This window comes from Lampris incognitus, chromosome 3 (assembly GCF_029633865.1).
Source record: "Lampris incognitus isolate fLamInc1 chromosome 3, fLamInc1.hap2, whole genome shotgun sequence".
NCBI classification, from domain to species: Eukaryota; Metazoa; Chordata; class Actinopteri; order Lampriformes; family Lampridae; genus Lampris; species Lampris incognitus.
The window spans coordinates 105,559,447-105,579,446 of NC_079213.1; the positions used below are offsets into that span (position 1 = coordinate 105,559,447).

Here is a 20,000-nt window from a genome sequence, read left to right on the forward strand (position 1 = left end):
GTTGATACCAGCGTTATGATACTGTTGGCATATACCAGACCGTCCCTTATCCATTTCCTGCCTTTCTTTTTTAGCATTTTCCCATACAGAATTCTTTTATCATGGATATTTTATGGAATTTGTTTTGCCCCGAGGCCCTGTTATTTTCTTGCCTCAGTTTTTCTTTTCTTCTCCAGGGTTTTTCTGCCCTCAGAATGAGGACATTGCCAAATTGGTAAGAGCCATCTCTTGCCCCATCCCACCACATGTCCATCTATCTCTCCCTCCCTATTCCCCGTCTCTACTAAAGACAAGCCTCAGTGGTCCCTAATAGCCTGTCATTGACCCCCCCGATCTCAGCCACTCTCTCCATTTACATTTATTTAATTAGACAAGGTAATTAACCACACTTATTTTAATTACAACCTGAGAGGCAGGACGAGAGCTGAGAGTCGAGCTGCGTTTTCGGGGCGGTGAAAACCCAACGGTAACAACAAATGCTCAGGAACAACACAACTAAACACAGCAAAGCGTCATGAATCACGGGAGGGAAGACGGCAGGAGGGAAGGATAAAACAAAGGGGACGGCAGAAAAACAGCAAAGACTACACATGGCGGGGTACCAGGGCTGGCCGATGAATACAAACAAAACCGAAGAGAAAGGATGCAACGCTCTTATAGCATTTCTCTTTCTTTGTCTGTTTTCCTCATTCTCTCTCTTTGTTGCTCACACTCGTCTTTCACTTTCTCTCTTCATCTCTCCCTCCCTCACTCTTCCTCCGTGAAAACCTCCTTGTGCTCATCTTTTCTTCCTCTTCTCTTTCCTGATAGGATAATTCCAGTTTTTTTCTATAATGCTATTTTTGTAGTTTTTGCCATCGTGCACATGGGTTATGATTACATTTTACTCACCCGTTTCATTTTGGAGATTTTCGACACACACAACCACTGCTGGACTCAACGGTGTCCAACGTGGCAACTGAACAGCCACGTTTCAACAAGTCCACTTTAACCCAATTAAATCCATCCATCCATCCATGATCCGAGCCGCTTATCCTACTCAGGGTTGTGGGGATGCTGGAGCCTATCCCAGCAGTCATTGGGCGGCAGGTGGGGAGACACCCTGGACAGGTCGCCAGTCCATCACAGGGCCGACACACACACATTCACACCTAGGGACAATTTAGTATGGCCAGAAGCACCTGGAGGAAGCCCACGCAGACACGGGGAGAACATGCAAACTCCACACAGAGGATGACCCCCAAGGTTGGACTACCCCGGGGTTCGAACCCAGGACCTTCTTGCTGTGAGGCAACCACGCTAACCACTGCGCCACCATACCGCCCATTAACCCAATTAAATAAACCACATATTTGGAAGTGAAAGTGACAACGAAAGTGTCAAGTTAAATGTATTACTTGAAATGTCCAATATTATCAATAGTTAATTGCATTACTGATCTACTTCCTGGTTAAACTTGCAGGAATGAGCAGACCATATATACCATAGGTGGTAACGATCGATAAATTACCTGGCCAGCACAACTGACAAGTCATAGATGATGGACAACCATGTACAAAGTCTAGCTGAAACGCGAGACTTTTTTCTTTTCTTTTTTTTTAATAAAAGACAGGTTTAAGAGTCACATTCTGATGCCCCATAAGACACCTTTGTAAAGCTGAGTCCAGCGGTGGTGCCGTGTACAAACTGTCCACAATGGAGTCAGTGAGTATTATGATATATCAATTGCATGATGGCAAAAACTACAATAGTAGGAACCCAGGTGGTTAAAAAAAAATCATCCTTCAATTATCTCTGGAGGGGACTATGCGTTTGGTCATACACGTGTGTGTGTGTGTGTGTGTGTGTGTGTGTGTGTGTGTGTGTGTGTGTGTGTGTGTGCGCGTGTGTGTGTGTGTGTGTGTGTGCGTGTGCGTGTGTGTGTGTGTGTGTGTGTGCAGCTAATCTTGCATACTACTGGATGTATCAGCCTAATATACTTGATGCATCTCTGTCCTTCTCTTCTATTAAATCTTATCTCCCTGTACGTTGTGCTCGCTATATTAACTCTTCGACTGCCAGTAAGTTCTCTGAGGCTGCACTAGAGCCCCCCCCCATCTCAGTACTGAGGAACTCACGTCCTTATTTAATACCACCTGCTTTTCTATTCTGAATATTGCTGCTCCCCTTAAATTGAAAAAGCCTAAAGTCTTGTCTTGGCTTAATGACACCACCAGAGCCCTGGGGAGGGAGTGCAGAATATCAGAATGAAAGTGGAAGAATGATAAGCTTCAAATTTCCATCGAAATTTTGAGAAACAATCTTCACAAATATCAAGCAGCAGCAAAATTCTTTTCTGACCTAATTTCAAACAACTCCCATAATCCCAAGGTCTAATTTAGTACCATAAATTCTGTCATCTGCCCCGCCCCCAGTATGAGCTTTGCTGTGTCCCTTGCTAAGTGTGACGAATTTTTAAAACATTCCATAAGCAAAGTTGAGGATATAAAAATGAAAGCCCCCCCCCCATCTGTGACTTAGCTGTCCCACTGGTCAGTTCTTCAAAATCAGACTGCTTCCAAATTATCACACTACCCACCCTTACAAAGATTGTTTCCATCATGAAACCTACAACCTGCCACCATGACATTGTCCCTACTGCCCTCCCGAAAGATGTCTTTGAAATAGCCATGCCGAGCATCTTCTCCATTATCAACAGCTCTCTGGCCACTGGTATTGTTCCAACCTGTTTAAAGCATACAGTGGTGCAGCCTCTCCTGAAAAAAAACTCTACTACATTACCTAGTAACTTCAGACATATTTCTAAGCTCCCATTTCTGTCAAAGGTTTTCAAAAAGGTTATTCTCAGTCAATCACTGCCCTACCAACACCAAAACAACAAGATTTCAGTCAGATTTTAAGGCTCATCATAGCACAGAGTCTGCCTTGCCAAAAGTGCAATCACCTGCTCCTCTACCATCTCCAGTGACTATACCATTTGAATCTGTCTTGACCTCAGCGCAGCGATCGATACTGTGGATCATGACATTATGATAGTGTCTCCAAAACAGGGTTGGTGTTGATGGCTCTCCCTTGAAATTGTTCACATTCTACCTCAAAAATAGAAACTTCACCATTAACACATTAACATCCTCTCCCCCAGCTAGTCTCTCCTGCGGGGTCCCACAAGGTTCTATCCCAGGTCCCACTCTTTTTTTGTCTATATACTTGCTTTCCCTCAGTCAAATCATTCAGAAATATGACATTTCTTTGACACACATCTTTATTCCCCAATGAAAACAAATGATCAGTCCAATCTAGTCAGCCTCTTAGAGCTGGATGGCACAAAACTTCCTAAAGCTGAATGAAGGTAAAGCTGAAGTTGTCCTATTTTGCCCGCCTGACTCTGTTAAAGTGTTTACCAGCAGTCTTGACAACCTGTCCACCCTTGTCAAACCTTATGTCAAGAACCTTGTTGTGCTATTTGATTCTGCCTTCAAGTTTGACAAGCAAGTTAATACAGTAGGAAAAGCCAGATTTTTCCAGCTTCGTGCTATTGCCAAAATCAAGCCGTTTCTGTCTTTTAATGATCTGGAGAAAGTCATCCACACTTTGATATCCTCATGCGCGGACTACTGCAACTCCATATATATTGGGATTAGATAGTCATCCCTGTCCTGCCTGCAGCTGGTCTAGAACACCGCAGCCAGGCTCCTGACAGGTACTCAGAAGAGACACCATATACTGGCCTCTCTCCACTGGCTGCCTGTTCGGTTCAGAATTGATTTTATGGTTCTCCTGTTTGTTTATAAAGCCCTAAATGGGCTGCCCCCTTCCTATATCACAGACCTTTTTAACCCTCTATTCCACCTCCAGGTCCCTCAGGTCAGCTGACTTGGGACTCCTAGCTGCCCTGTGATCTAAACTTACGCTCAAGGGGTGACCATGCTTTTGCGGTTGTAGTCCTTAGACTGTGGAACAGCATTACCTTCCCTATAAGATCGACCCTCTCCATCGACTCTTTTAAGCCCCGACTCAAAACTTACTTTTATTCACTAGCATTTGAATCTTGCTGATGTGGCTGATTTTTGGTGATTTTTGGCTTGCATCTATGCCCATGTGTTGTTCATTTGTGCCTACAAGCTATGTGAATTGTTGTCTATGTCGGTGTTTCTTGTATTTGTTTTAGCTACCTGCTCTGGTCTGTACAGCACTTTATTCAATGTGGGTTGTTTTTAAATGTGCTTTATAAAAAAAATTGACTTGAACACACACACACACACACACACACACACACACACACACACACACACACATTTATTACTGGTTTTTAACACCAAACTCATTTCTAAAATTGTTCTTTAAAGAGGTACTTGCATCAAAATCCAACTTTTCCTGTAGTTAATTGATGTAAGGAGTGTGGATGTGATCGATCAGACAAATGGTAGCCCTAAAATCACATTTACGGCCAGACGAAAGATATCGGCGATCAAGTAACTGATTTCCGGTTGGCGAAAATGTGGTAACTTGCCATGTCACAAATTACCATTAGCATAGAGGGCGTGTCCGTAGCGGGACGCTATAAAAGCGGAGACGCACTCTTTTGGTTCGAAGGAATACGGCTGTATTGGCTGAGCAACATATTCGTGAGGCGAGGAGTCAGCTTCCACTGAGAAAGAGGAATCATCTTCCACTTCCACATCCTCAAAGCTGCTGTCGGTGGTCTTGTTGCTCGCCCTTTTTTTTTTTGTAAAGTGACGATAGAGCAGGAAGGGGGCTGTCACCAGTGAATTTCTTGTTTTTCTACAGCAAGTGGCAAGCGGTTTAGCCCCAGGGTTTAGCCCACCCAGCCACACCCACACGACTGCCCTGAATTTCAGTAGTCAATAGCTATGAAATCATAAAACCACACCCACCTTTCGGTTGTAATTCAAACCACCCACGTTAAAAATGTGCTCAGAAACAGCATGAAAGTATCTCTTTAACGTCCAGTCAGTGTTCACAAAGAGAACAACTAGTCTGAGTTGCTGTGACAGAACAGCTTGTTATCAGTATCTTTTACTGAGGAGAGTTGAGAAGAAGTTTCTCACTGTCACAGCTTCTCCAGAAGAAGACAGGGGACAATGTCAGCCCCTTAAATATAAATGAGAGTTGTGGGATTGATTTGAATCATGAAACTGTCACAATAACATTGTCTTTGACCGACTTACCTGTGTTCGGAGGCATGGCCAGAGGAGTACAGGTGTCACCCCGATTTTTGGACGGGTAGAACAGTAGTCTCTTGGCCAGGGATGCAGAGATGGGTTGGACCAACAGCAATGAAAGACGGCTGTTGGCTTCTCTAGCTATATCTGCTAGAGAGAGAGAAAGAGAAAAAAGAGAGAGTGAGACAGAGACAGAGAGAGAGAGAAAGAAAGAGAGCCACATGTGGACAAAACAGATAATGGAACAAACAATGAGATGGGGAAATTGAAAGAGAGACAGAAATTCAGCCAGATAAAGCTGGACAGGATTAGGCAATATGTTTAATATTATATTTATTTAATATAATATTTTTAACTGCTAGGAAAACATGATACAAATCACATTTAGTCATCTTTACTGAACTGATGTGCATTATACTGAATGATGTTAAATAAATGCCAAATAAATACAAAGATAAAGTGAAGGTCAATAAAGTTAACTGCTTGCATCATTACTTCAATATAGCGTGTTGTATGGATGAATATATGAGACATACATTTTTTTGCCCTGATTTTATTCTTAGATTAAGTTGAAATGACTATACATGTGTAATATATTTCTTTCTATGTGATGAAGTTGCAATATCTACATTAACAACTAACAATAATAAGGAGATGTTGTCTGAAAGGTGGTTTGTAAGTTGTAAAATGTCTGTTTTTGGTCATAGTGTCCTCTCAGATGGGTAACAAAAGTAAATGATAGAAGATGACCAATGGAACCAAGCGGCACATAACTTCAATGTATAAATACCTTGAGAAATGTACATGTTTATCTATGCTGTGTCTTGATTTCTCTCATTACCTTATGTTATCAATCATTTTCCACAACAGTCACTACTGATGCACATTAGATAAACTCCATGGCCAAAAGTATGTGGACACCCGAACATCAGACCCATATGTCTTTGTTCAACATCTCATTCCAAAACCATGGGCATTAATATGGAGTTGGTCCCCCCCTTTGCCACTATAACAGCCTGCACTCTTCTGGGAAGGCTTTCCACTAGTAGATTTTGCAACATGGCTGCAGGGACTCGCTCCCATTCAGCCAGCTGAGCATTATTTAGGTCGGGCACTGATGTTGGGGAGAAGACCTGGCTCACAGTCGATGTTCTAATTCATCCCAAAGGTGTTAGATGGGGTTGAGATCAGGGCTCTGTGCAGGCCAGTCAAGTTCTCCCACACCAGACTTGGCAAACCATGTCTTTATGGACCTTGCCCAAACTGTTGCCACAAAGTTGGAAGCACTCAATTCTCTAGAACATCATCGTATGCTGTGGCATTAAGATTTTCCTTTACTGGAACTAAGGGGCCAAGCCCAAACCATGAAGGCTGCTACATTGATAATGAGCTGAATCGGAGAACCTAGTTAAATTTCAACATGTTTATCGACAGCAGCTTCACGTCTCCACTGTGCACATACCCTAACACTTTGTCACGATACATAGACTGAAATGACGGAAGAAAACACTTCACTTCCTGTAAGGAAGAAGGTTAGTAGCATGCATTTAACAAATAAGTCACCTGTGAGCGAAGAGTGGGTTAGTACACATGTAATTAACAACAACAATAACAGTAGCGGAACTTTCCACGTTTTCCTTTTCAATGCAACAGTAGTTAAGTGTTTGAGCCATAGAGGCTCTTGCCTAGGGCAGTGGCTCCGAGCCCTTGCACTTGTATTCAAAGGTTGAATAAGTTCATTTGGACACAGCGTTTATTGACAGATACGTTTCATGACTCAACTAAGTGACCTCTTCAGTCTAAACTGACTGCAGGTATCCCCACCCTTTATAATACAGTTGCGTAACGACCAAAACCAACGACCAGTTTTATATGCAAATATGGGTGTGACCATTAGCTAGAGTTTCAATGGTCATGAGTACTATTCACACATCCATGATACATCTAGCTGTATGCCAGGAATGAGCGAGACATTGACTCACTGATCCACCCCAACAGGAGCTACAGCGGCAACATTGGGACATGGTTGAATGGTGGCAAAAAGAGGAAAGGTGGTGAGCACTGAAGGGGTTGAATTAGCAGATGTCAGGATAACAGACATACAGGACAGTTACAAGTACCTGGGTATTCCGCAGGCAAATGGAAACCATGAGGCGGCAGCAAGGAGGTCAGCCACAGCAAAATACCTCCAGAGGGTGAGGCAGGTCTAGAGGAGCCAGCTCAATGGGAAGAATTAGATCCAAGACATCAACACATATGCCCTACCAGTCATCAGATACCCAGCTGGAATAATAAGCTGGCCAAAAGAAGAGATAAAGGCCACAGATATCAGGACACGGAAACTCCTCACAATGCATGGAGGGTTCCACCTAAAGTCCAGCAGCCTGAGACGGTACGATGAGTGAAAAGTGGGGGCCAAGGGTTTGTGAGTGTTAGGGCCACGATCCAGGATGAAACAAGGAACATCTATAAGTATATCAGAAGGCGGGCCCCCAGGATGAACTGCTGAGTGAGTACTTCAGGCAGCAGAAGACAGAGTGCAGAGGGAGAAGAGGAGGTATCATGGAATGAATATCAAGCCCCTCCATGGGATGTACCATCAACAGATAGAAGACGTAGCTGATATCGAGAAATCCTACCAAATATATATAAATATATAAAACTTTGTTCAAAGAAACACTCAATGGTAGGAAAAGTGCTCAACAAATAAGGAGCAAAATAATCCAGTTAGTCAAGTAAATTCTCTATAGGACAGTACAAGCCTGTTTCATGCTAAAGGCAATCATCATGAATTGCTTATAGGACGATGATTGCTTATAGCATGAAACAGGCTTGTACTGTCTCAAAGAATTTACTTGACTAACTGGATTATATATATATATCTCAAGGGGCTGAGAAAAGGGGAATAAAAGCACAAAGCAGATTTACATTGCCACAACACAGAAGAAATTAAGAAATTAAGATTTCACCATCAAGTAGAAAAAGGGCTCAATAGTGATGGTGTTTAATATGTAAATACATGCACTTACGAAGAATTTTTGACATGTCTACACATGATCAGGCGATAGACATATTTCTGTTCACAGCACAAACAAAAATAGGAACTGACAATCTCAGACATATTATATCTGCCCAGGCAGGACTCAACCATGCAATATTCAAATGTTTGATTTCAGCCGTTTCTTATAAGAGTCCAAATATGTTGGTAGAAGCCCCTGTCTGCTGCTGGGGACACTTATCACAGCAGAGGGATAGTGGGGATACACTAAAATAGAAACTGAAGGGAAATAGTAACCCTTGTGAGCCAGCTATAGCATGAACCGGGACAGAAGAACATATTTATTTATTTATCCATCCATCCATCCATCCATCCATCCATCCATCCACTATCCAAGTCGCTTATCCCAATGGGGGTCGCGGGATGCTGGAGCCTATCCCAGCAGTCATTGGGCAGCAGGCGGGGAGACACCCTGGACAGGCCGCTCGTCCATCACAGGGCCCACACACACACACACACACACACACATATTCACACGTAGGTACAATTTGGTACGGCCAATTCACCTGACCTACATGTCTTTGGACTGTGGGAGGAAACCGGAGCACCCGGAGAAAATCCACGCAGAGACGGGGAGAACATGCAAACTCCACACAGAGGACGACCCGGGATGACCCCCAAGGTTGGACTACCCCGGGGTTCGAACCCACGACCTTCTTGCTGTGAGGCGACTGCCCTAACCACTGTGCCACCCAAAACAAAATATTAGGAATTCTTACAGAAATGTATTTTTTTTGGGGGGGGTTGGGGGGGGTGGTGGTGGTAATGACAACTTGTTTTCCTTTAATTGTGTTTTTTTTTGTTGAATATTTTTATGAAAGTTTTTACATTGCACAAGAAGTGAACTTTAAAGTGTCTACCTCTGTTATTGAATGAGTGAAGTTTAAAAAAAAATCTATTAATTTTATAATTCTTGCTTAAGTGCAAGTCTGGGAGGACATAAAAAGGGGTTTAGGTGTTTTACTGTTGACTTCATTAAGCTTCGTGTGCAGCAGGGCATGATCAGCCTGACTGCACTGTAATTGCAACACTGCTACCTAGCCAGCTGAGCTAAATCTGTTCCAGAGCTGTGTGTACACCTCCATCATAATTCTCTCCATCGTTCTCTGTGCTGGGTGCACACGGTCACCCGTTCCCTTCTCCATCTTTCCCTCGAACCTCCGCCCTCTTCGAGGGAACCTCAGGGTCAAGCCTGGCAAACTGATGGCTAATAAGGCAAAATAATATTTCACATGTGGCGCGGTTCTGATAGGGGGCTTAGCTCACGGTGTTTGAGACGGCCGCACCGTTTGGTTTTCCCTCATTAGCAGGAGAGAGTGTTCTGTCTAATCCTTCCTTCAGCTCCACGTCAGCGGGGTTGACAGCCTTTCAATTCCACGCCTACACGCAGGGTCTGAACATGGTCCCACACACCCACACACGCACACGCACACACCAAATACACATACTCGCTCTAACTATTCTCTAACTAACAATTCCAATATTTTCCCCACTGGGTCCTCCATTCCCAGTGTAACAATTACAATAATCTAAATCTCACAATTATCATAAAACTCTATCAATTAAAACAATTAAGAAAGAACTTAAGAAACGGCTTTGGTATATTTTTGGTAGCTATATTTCTCAATAGAAAACTCAGCATGAGTTCAACAACCACAGTATACTTCATTTGACAAACCATTCAATTTGTACGTTTTTGGGCATACGGGTAGCGTAGCGGTCTATTCCATTGCCTACCAACACGGCGATCGCCGGTTCGAATCCCTGTGTTGCCTCCGGCTTGGTCAGGCCTCCCTACAGGCACGGTTGGCTGTGTCTGCGGGTAAGAAGCCGGATGTGGGTATGTGTCCGGGTCATTGCACTAGCGCCTCCTCTGGTCGGTCAAGGTGCCTGTTCGGGGAAGAGGGGGGAATAACGTGATCCTCCCACGCGCTACATCCCCCTGGTGAAACTCCTCACTGTCAGGTGAAAAGAAGCGGCTGGTGACTCCACATGTATCGGAAGAGGCATGTGGTAGTCTGCAGCCCTCCCCGGATCGGCAGAGGGGGTGGAGGGGGTGGTAATTGGCCGGATACAATTGGGGAGAAGGGGGGGGGGGGCCAACAAAAAAAATGTGTACATCCATCATTTGATTTCGCCATGTTAATTAAACTCATACTTCAGCAAGTGTAATGAAACCACGACAAGATGATTAAATCTACACGTATGTCCACATGGTAGTCCTTGAAATACGTAATTAAAGTATTTCTTCTGTAATGTCACATTCCAGAATTAAAAGGTCATTTGTTTTTTTATGACAAATAATATGTTTTAATTTAATTGATGCCCCCTGGACATCCAAGGTCGCTTTGCAATTGAATGAAAGAAACATTATGATGTAAAAATCATAGGAAAATGGTAAATGAACTGGATTTTACACGGTGCTTGACTTAGCTGCAACAGCCACTCAAAGCACTTTACAACTAATTAATGCCTCATATTTACCCCCCCCCCCGTCAACGCTAGGTGAGGCCGCTGACAGGCCGCCCTCGGTGTTATTGGAACTGCCAGTCTGTGTGGGCTAGCAGTTAGCTTAGCCTGCCCCGCTTCATATAGAATATAGAATCTGTTTATAGAGATTAGCCCCTTTGTGACAACATCTGGGTTTTTGTACACGCCAAGGCTCAATAGGGGTTGATCACACTTAGAATATACAACTGGAGATGACAGAGGCATGTATTTCTCCTTATAGAGAGTAACATAGGCCACTGAAATGTACTATTCATGTATCTATTCATTCATTGAACATGAGTCGCCATTAATTGTCCGTAATAAAAAAAATTTTTTTTCGTAAACCCGATCTTAGTTAACGTCTAAATACAGTGTATAAACCACAAAAAAAAAAAAAAAAAAAAAAGCTGAGCCACAAATTCAGAAAGCAAGAGCAGCTTTCTAACACAATGCTCCAATGGCTGTGTCTTATATCAATCACTTCTTGCAGAAACCAATTTGCTCAAGCACATCGCTCCCTTTCTGCTTCCCGTGCAGCCGATCCATACTTTGTCCCAAGTTTGTGACTAATCTATACTTCTACCCTCAGCCAAGAGGACACGTTCAGCAGGCCTTGAAAAATCTCCCTCACAGTTCCTTTGAACCCCCTTTTCCAGTCAATACCCACCTCCCCCGCCACTCGATGGAGAGTGTCACCGTAGCAGTCCACTTCTCTCTGAAGATGATTAATAATCCATGAGCAATGGGGGGTTTAGGGTGGGGGGGGGGGTTGAGTTTAGGTGAGGGGATGGGGAGAGGAGAAGAGGAGGGAGGTTGGAAGGAAAGAGAAAGGAGATAACCAAAGAGCAGGAGAAGGCGAGATGAAAAATAGAAGACAAGTGGTAGAGAACAGAGGGATGAGATATGGGAGTAAAGCAGAGGAGGAGAAGGATGTGATAATCTGATGAGAGCAAACTCAAAAATAACAAAACTTAATGCTTTACTAATCACCTCCATGGTTTCAGTTGTTGCTGAGGCTGCTGTTTAATACATCCAAGCTGTGTGTTGACCATGTGAATGTGTTCTTGTTCTGTTATTACCAATAGACAGACACACAGTAAGAAGATGGCGTCACTTCATTAAGATCATACGCCGATGTCCAAATAGTGACACCGCACTGTTTGAATCTACAATTTAATGAAGAAGTAGATCTATTTTTATTCTGTTTCCTGACATCATAGAAAAGGTCTAAGGGATATGGTAAACCAAATGTAGTATGAGAGGTAAACCTGCATTCATACTGTCCTCTTAATAATAACCCATTAGCATGGCAGTCTATTTCTTTGCCTACCAACTAGGATATCGCCCGTTCGAATCCCCATGATACCTCCGGCTTGGTCGGGCGTCCCTACAGACACAATTGGCCGTGTCTACGGGTGGGAAGCCGGATGTGGGTATGTGTCCTGGTCACTGCACTAGCGTCTCCTCAGGTCAGTCTGGGCACCTGTTCAGGGGGGAGGGGGAACTGGGGGAATAACGCGATTCTCCCACGCGCTACGTCCCCCTGGCGAAAGTCCTCACTGTCAGGTGAAAAGAAGCGACTGGCGACTCCACGTGTATCGGAGGACGCATGTGGTAGTCTGCAGCCCTCCCTGGATCGGCAGAAGGGGTGGAGCAGTGACCGGGGATGGCTCGGGAAGACTGGGGTGATTGGCCAAGTACAATTGGGGAGGAAAAATGGGGGAAAAAAGCCACACACAAAAAAAAAAAAAACCCATTATATTATTTTTAGTTTCCAATGTCGACAGTGAGAAACATTCTTTCGGTTCAAGTCCACTGGTGTGGCTGTAATACAACAAAGCCAAAAAATTCGAGAAAAGTGTGTCCTTTGAAACGAAGGACGACTATAGACACCTATAGAGGCCTCATAAGGTATCTCAACACACTGTCGGAATAAACCACTACTCCAAAGAAATGATCTTGTGTCTGATAGTGTGTCGCAAAGCTTACAGCTCAAATCACAACACACAATTCACCAACCAAACACTGCAACTCTCCACAGCACAAAGGGTCCGTGGCTTTCTAGCAGTGCTGGACATTAAGGCTGAACCACCGGCAGGCCAGTGAGTTCATCAGCTTTCCACAATCAGCCACAGAGGGAGAGGGTCAAGCGGCGACAATGGGGGCAGAAAGTTGAAGCCTACGTGAACATGTCTTAAGTTGCAATTCCACCATGGCCACTAGGTGGCTGGCTCTAAAACAAACTTTAGGTCCAAGATAACAGTCAAATAGGGAATTCCCATCTTCTACCTACAAATGCAAAGTCAGTAATTTTTTTTCTACAAAAAGTTGGGTCCTCAGGCGCTAATTTCAAGTCTGCACAGTGTGATGGTGGTGATTTTAAAAACCATTCATCCGTTAAGAAGATACTAAGGGTTGAACAAGTGTCACATTGTCAATTGTTTGACAGGTCTGTCCTGGAGTGATTGACAGGTCGGGGTGTATGTAGTGTAAAGACCACAGAGGGCTCACCTCGGCTCTAACCGCACTCCACCCCATTTCCCGTCATCTTTTCTGACTCCAAAATAGACCAGATGAAGGCAAGCACAAAGCCTAACAATAAGTTTAGAAAATACCCCTTCAAAATACATCGTGGGGGCCACTCGCCCTGGGGGCAGAGCTCTCCTGTCTGCCTGCGGGCTATGGGGGGGGGGGCATGCCGGGGTCAGTGGGCTGTACCGACTGGTCGCAGGCACCGTGTGTGGACACTTTACACACTCATAGGTGGAAACGTCACATGCACACCACCAGAATCTGCCCAACACACTCCCTGGAACATTCCCTGGGTTACATCTTTCTTCCTCGTTCTCTCTCCCCCTTTTCTCTCTCTTCTCCTTTATTGCTATAACTGCTATCTCAAACTGATATTGATAAGCTCCATTTAATTATGTTTTGTCAAAAACACATCTGCTTCGGTTTCTATGTCTCCGTCTTATCAGATAAACGTTGTCATTTTTCGTTTCTGAGTTTCCTTGGTTAACTTGTGGTGATTGACCCCTCTTGGAGAAGCGATGCTGATTGGTTGTTTAGTTGATCAAACATGCTGAAGAGGGGGACAGATGGTGGCTATAAATATATAACAAAAGCCCCGTGTTCTTGTCATCCCACAGATCACCCAAAGGATGGCGTTACAGTTACTGTAAGCGGTTCTTTATAATTAATAAAGCTTGCTGGGGGCACCCTGGTGGCTCACCTGGTACAGCATGTACCACATAAGTCTGAGTTCGAATCCGGCCCAGGCCCTTTGCTGCGTGTCACCCTCTCTCTCTCCTCTGCCTTTCCACTCTCTCTGCTTTCACTGTCAAATAAAGGCGGAAAAAGCCAAAAAATTAAAATTAGAAATTAAAATAAAATAAAATAAAAGAGTGCCTTTGCAGGTGTCTGTGAATGTTCTCATTCATCTAGGTCATGGTTATCCAAAGGAACTGAATCGAGTGCAGGTGGAGAATCTGAACTCCACTTGGAGTTTAACTCTGTCCAGGACACAATGGTATGCAAATACCCTGTGTTGTATGCCAAGCCTGCAAAATACCCCTTCAGAAACCAATGGGTACGTCACCCATTGGTTTCTGAAGGGGTATTTTCTTTTTTCTTTTTTTAACCTGTGCAGGAGGGGGGGGCATGCCCATCCACACTCAATGTCCACACTCAATGTCGGGGCGAGGCCCACCACGCCGCTGCCAGGTAGGCGTTACGTCCATCTTTTTTACGCAGTCTATGGAGAGGGTTCACCAACAAACTGCTTTCATAGCTCACCCATTATTTCCATAAGCACAAAAGCTTCCTTTTAATGAAACAGATGTGAATGTTCTTCCTTTGATTTTGCGGAAATGTTCATTCCTTTGTAACTAATGCACTTTCACCTTTGCTAGTCAAAGCAGCTTTCATATGCTATCAGGCTCTGAAGTGGATGAGTGCCATTCTTTGTTTTGAGTGAGGACTGATTACCACATTTATCAGTCTCTCCTTCAAACAAAAAGTATGGTGAAAAGGGAACCTTATACTGATGATTTTCAGAGACACACACCGTTTAATTAAAATCAACAAGACGGGCTGTCCGGGTAGCGTAGCGGTCTGTTCCATTGCCTACCAACACCGTGTTGCCTCTGGCTTGGTGGAGCATCACTACAGACACAATTGGCCGTGTCTGCGGGTGGGAAGCCGGATGTGGGTACGTGACCTGGTCGGTGCACTAGTGCCTCCTCTGGTCGGTCGGGGCACCTGTTCAGGAGGGAGGAGGAACTGGGGGGATTAGCGTGATCCTCCCACGCACTATGTCCCCCTGGTGAAACTCCTCACTGTCAAGTGAAAAGAAGCGGCTGGCGACTCCACATGTATCGGAGGAGACATGTGGTAGTCTGCAGCCCTCCACGGATCAGCAGAGGGGGTGGAGCAGCGACCAGGAAGGCTCAGAAGAGTGGGGTAATTGGCCAGATACAATTGGGGGGGTAAAAAAAAAATTAACAAGCTGGCAACTCATTAAAAATCTCCTGTTTTGTGAAAACCTCATAACCCCTATTTTGCTATTTTCAATCTTGTTTGAATAAAGTTTTTGATGAACTGACTTAATGACAAGATAGATAGACACAAAGATAGATAGATAGATAGATAGATAGATAGATAGATAGATAGATAGATAGATAGATAGATAGATAGATAGATAGATAGATAGATAGATAGATAGATAGATAGATAGATAGATAGATAGATAGATAGATAGATAGATAGATAGATAAATGGGAGAAATGAATGTATGAGAGAAATGAAATCTAAAGCCTCCAAGGTGTAGCGTGATGGTGTAGTAAGTCCAGTCAAACTTCTTTAACGAGAGGATCCCAGGCTAAGCCTCCGTCCTAGCAACCATCTGTCAAGATGAAGAGTCTGACCAAATCCAGTCCTTACCAACTCCACACAATTTCACACAAATATGGGTGCACAATGTACAAATTTAAGAGTTCAGCTCTCAGATGATTCTCAGATGAAACAAACAATCAGGGTCACCGTTTTAAATAAATTCAAACACTTCAAGCCCATTTACGTGTATTACAAATGACTAACAAAGTCTGACAAATCGTGAAAACTGTTAGCACCAAATTGTCATGAATTACAGCACTTAAATACATCTCGGTGAGCATCTTTTTACCCCCGCCTTGTCTTTTTGTACAGAGATCTCGTCTCAACAAACTATTTGCATCTCATTATTCATAATTCTGACGTTTAAAGTAATTACAAAGTGCAGTGTCGGTGAAGGTTACTCCGTGTTTTCATGTTCACTGGAGGATATTACGTGATTATGTGATGTAAACTTCATGTATCGATGCCTGGTGGAAACTGGCCGTGCCTCTTTAGTATCATTTAACATATTTGTGTTCAGTCACAACAACCAGTCAACAGCACTTTGGGGAAAAAAAATATCATGATGTTTTGAAATGTTTTATCTTCTTCTACCGACCTGTTTCATTATGCTAATTGGTTTCTAAACACTATAATCTACCAATTTTCACAGAAAACCAAGGAAATGTTTTTAAATATTTAGCATTAAAATTATGTTTGGTGGAGAAACTAAGATGAAATTCCTTGTATAACTATAAGGTAAGTAAAAAAAAACATACACAAAACATTCTCATACAAAAAGCAGCTACATATCCATAACAATAATAAAAAGGGCCTTTCATTACACGCAAGGTCACCTTACATCACATACAATAAAGCAAAGCAGTAAAAAAATAGTGCAATCAATAAAACAGAAAAAAAGCAATAGAGTATACATCGCAGGATTTAAAAAAAAAGAAAATGAATTTGATGCTGTTATGCTGTTAATGCTAGTAAGCTAGTTTAAAAAGGTGGGTTTTACGAGCAGTTTTTAATTCTGTAATGGAGACCAGTAAGTGGATGTGATGGAGAATGGAATTCTAGAGTTTGGGTGCAGCATAGGAGAAAGCCCTGGTACCCATTGTGCTGAAGTTGATGGCTTTATTGCCAATAGACCTGCTGGTGAAGACTGCAGGGAGCGAGATGGAGTATAAGTCTGAAGGAGGTCGGTGAGATAAGCAGGGGATAGATTATAAGAGCTCTGAATGTTAATAATAACATTTTAAAATTAATCTGCTGTGACACAGGAAGCCAGTGTAACTGAATCAGCAGGGGAGAGATATGGTCAGTGGACTTCGAACATGTAATAATCGATGCTGCAGAATTCTGGAGGAGTTGAAGTCGGTGAATAAATTTGTTGGGGATGCCTGCCAGGATCACATTGCAGTAGTGAATGTGTGATGTGAACAAAGCACTGACTACGACTTCCATGGAGTGTTGTGTTAAAACGTGGCGTAGTTCTGGAGATGTTTCGCAGATTGAAAAAGGCAATCTGGGAGACATTGTTTATATGACTGGAAAAAGAAAGGGTACTATCTAGGTAAACACCAAGGCTCTAAGCCTGAGTGGAGACAGGTATGGTGGCTCCAGCAATAGGGAGTGAGCAAATTCTAGTTTTTGAGAGTGCAGATTTAGTGCCAATAAGGAGTAGCTCCGTTTTACTACTGTTGAATTCTAGATAATTGTTAGTAATCCCTATCTGTGTATCATGGAGACAAGCAGTGACGGTACTGGAGGGGAGAGTGGAAGTGGGCTTAGTGGACACATATAGCTGTGTATCTTCAGCATAGCAGTGGAAATGTATACCATAGTGCCGGAAGATATTGCCAAGAGGGAGGAGGTAAATAATAAACAGGAGTGGCCCCAACACTGAACCCCGTGGAAATCCATGAGGAACTGTCAAACATTCTGAATAGTAATTCTGAATTTGTAAAAAATGTGTCCTGTCTGTAATGACGGAAGCAAACCACTGATACACAGTGCCCCCAACTCCAATGCTAGCCAGACGATCCATAAGGAGCTGATGGGACATGGTATCAAATGCTGCGGTAAGGTCAAGGAGGATGAGGATAGAGAGTAGACTGGAGTCAGCTGTATGAGGGGGGTCATTAGTGACCTTTGGGGCGAAAGCCAGATTGGAATTGTTCAAAGATATTATTGTAATCAAGGTAGTTCAGATCCAACTACCTTCTCCAGGATTTTGGCGACGAATGGTAAACTGGAAATAGGCCGGTAGTTGTTTTGGTCATCAGAATCTAAACTAAGTTTTTTCAGAGTTGGTCTGATTATGGCAACTGTAAGTGAAGGGGGAACTGGACAGTGAACAGAGAAGTGTTTATTGATGGAGGTTATCGGGGAGATGATAGAGAGCTGGCATGTTTTAACTAGAGTTGTGGTAACTGAATCCAAGTGACATGTGGCAGTGCTAGACTTAGTAATACGTTCAGAAATGTGATTTTCAGTTGGAAGACTGACATTACATAGGACAGTGGATGGGGACAGTTTCATGGCGCTTGCTAATGGTAAATCAGTCTGCATGATGTTAACAGAGGCAAGCTGCTCATGAATGGTACTAATTTGGGAGTTGAAAAACTTCAAAAAAGCAGAGCATTGGTCATTAGAAAGGTTACTGTTCATATTGGTTTCAGGTGGATTTAGTAACCTTTTAACTGTGGAGAAGAGAGTTCCAGTATTCCCTCCAACTGTACTGATGATATTTGTTTAATGGGATATTATAGCTGTTGAAAGAGCATTTTTTGTAATGAAGTATATGATCTGCATACATTTGTTTGTGAACAGCAAGCCCAGTCTTGGTGGAAAGCCGCTCAAGGCGCTGACCTACAGCCTTGAGCTGAAGTAACTCAGGTGTGTACCAGGGAGCAGCAGCACGGGCAAATGAGACAACCCGTGTTTTCTGGGGGGCTAAAGTATCAAATCAAGTACAGAAGATAAAAGTAGTCCCTAAGATCGGGGAGTGAGGAGCTGGGAGCAGGAATGGGGTTCGAGGTAATTAAACTGCTAAAAGCATCTGGATTAACATGTCTAATGTTGCGGTGTGGTATGATATGGTATGATGTACCCTTGATTTACTGAGCAGTAGGTTGCTGTTGAATAACACAGCTTTATGGTCAGAGATGGGTAGTTCAGCAGAGATGATGTTATATGGTGCAATGCCGGAACAGCAAAACAAGTCAAGGATGTGACCCTTGGTGTCGGTTGTAAAGTTGACATATTGCGTTAGATCAAAGCAATCTAATATTGCTTTAAAATCTTTAGTGAACATATTGTCAGTGTTATGAAAATTAACATCTAAATCTCCCATTAAAATTATATTCAGATACATTGCACTAAGGGTGGTTAAAACTGTCGAGAGTTCAGTGATAAAATATTCGATGCCTTAGATGGTCTGTTCAGAGCAGCTATAATGATGGGTATAGGTCCACAGAGCATAACAGCCGGCAGTTCAAAGGAAGATTGATCAGGTACAGAGTGGCGTTAGTTTTATAGTATTGCGATAGATCAGCGCAAGGCCACCTCCCTGCTCGAAGACCGAAGTTTGCACATACAAATCCTGGTGGAGTTGCTGAATTTAGCTGGAGAAAGTCATTCTGTGACTGCCAGGTTTTCGTGAGAAATAAATAGTCCAGTTTGTGCTCTGTGATGAAGTCATTGACCAGAGGGGCATTGCTGGTGATAGATCGAATATTGCAGAGGACAAACTTATGACAGGTTGTGTGCATATACACAGCTGATTTAACCAGCGGAGTTGGCACACTGTGGTTTACCTGCCGGTCACGTCGTAATATGACATGTGGATAAGAGGCCCGGTGCCTAATAATAGTCTGTATGGGGAAAACTCCCGGTGAGAGGGTTAGTGACAGATGAGGCCAGTGGGGGGGGGGGGGGGGGGGGCTAGCGGACAAAACAGTACTGTGGGGTGCCACTGTAGGTGGTAACGGAGGTTCCAGGAGAGAAGTGTGGGATGTAAACTGTCAGTCATGTGGAGAAGACTGTACGGTGTGCACAGCAGGTTGGCTGCTAGCGTTATATGCTAGCATACATATGTACATGCATATACATGCATGCAAATATAATTAAACGAACAAATGCACCTTACTTATCTTATTTTTGATCATAGCTCTGCATTTAGTAAGTGCAAATGGTATATATCATTGACTGATTTAATCGTAAATAGTAATGGCAATCAACCTATTGCACCCCACCAGAAACACAACAAACGGGTGCTGTGAAGCATCATAAAGAACAAAGATGTGAAATGAAAAGGTAACTTGGCAAACAGGAGATAAAACTTGTGAAGACTTTGTGACGTTCCACTGTCAGCTCCAGCTGGATCCTGT

General features: G+C 43.4%; 1 protein-coding gene across 1 annotated transcript in view; it reads right to left on the minus strand.

Moving 5' to 3' along the window:
* LOC130110714 (inactive N-acetylated-alpha-linked acidic dipeptidase-like protein 2) overlaps positions 1-20,000 on the minus strand; it is a 402,779-nt gene that overhangs the window by 223,632 nt on the left and 159,147 nt on the right. The window contains exon 7 of the mRNA XM_056277895.1: positions 5,190-5,324. Coding sequence (XP_056133870.1) covers positions 5,190-5,324 — 135 coding nt within the window. The remainder of the gene's footprint in view (positions 1-5,189; positions 5,325-20,000) is intronic.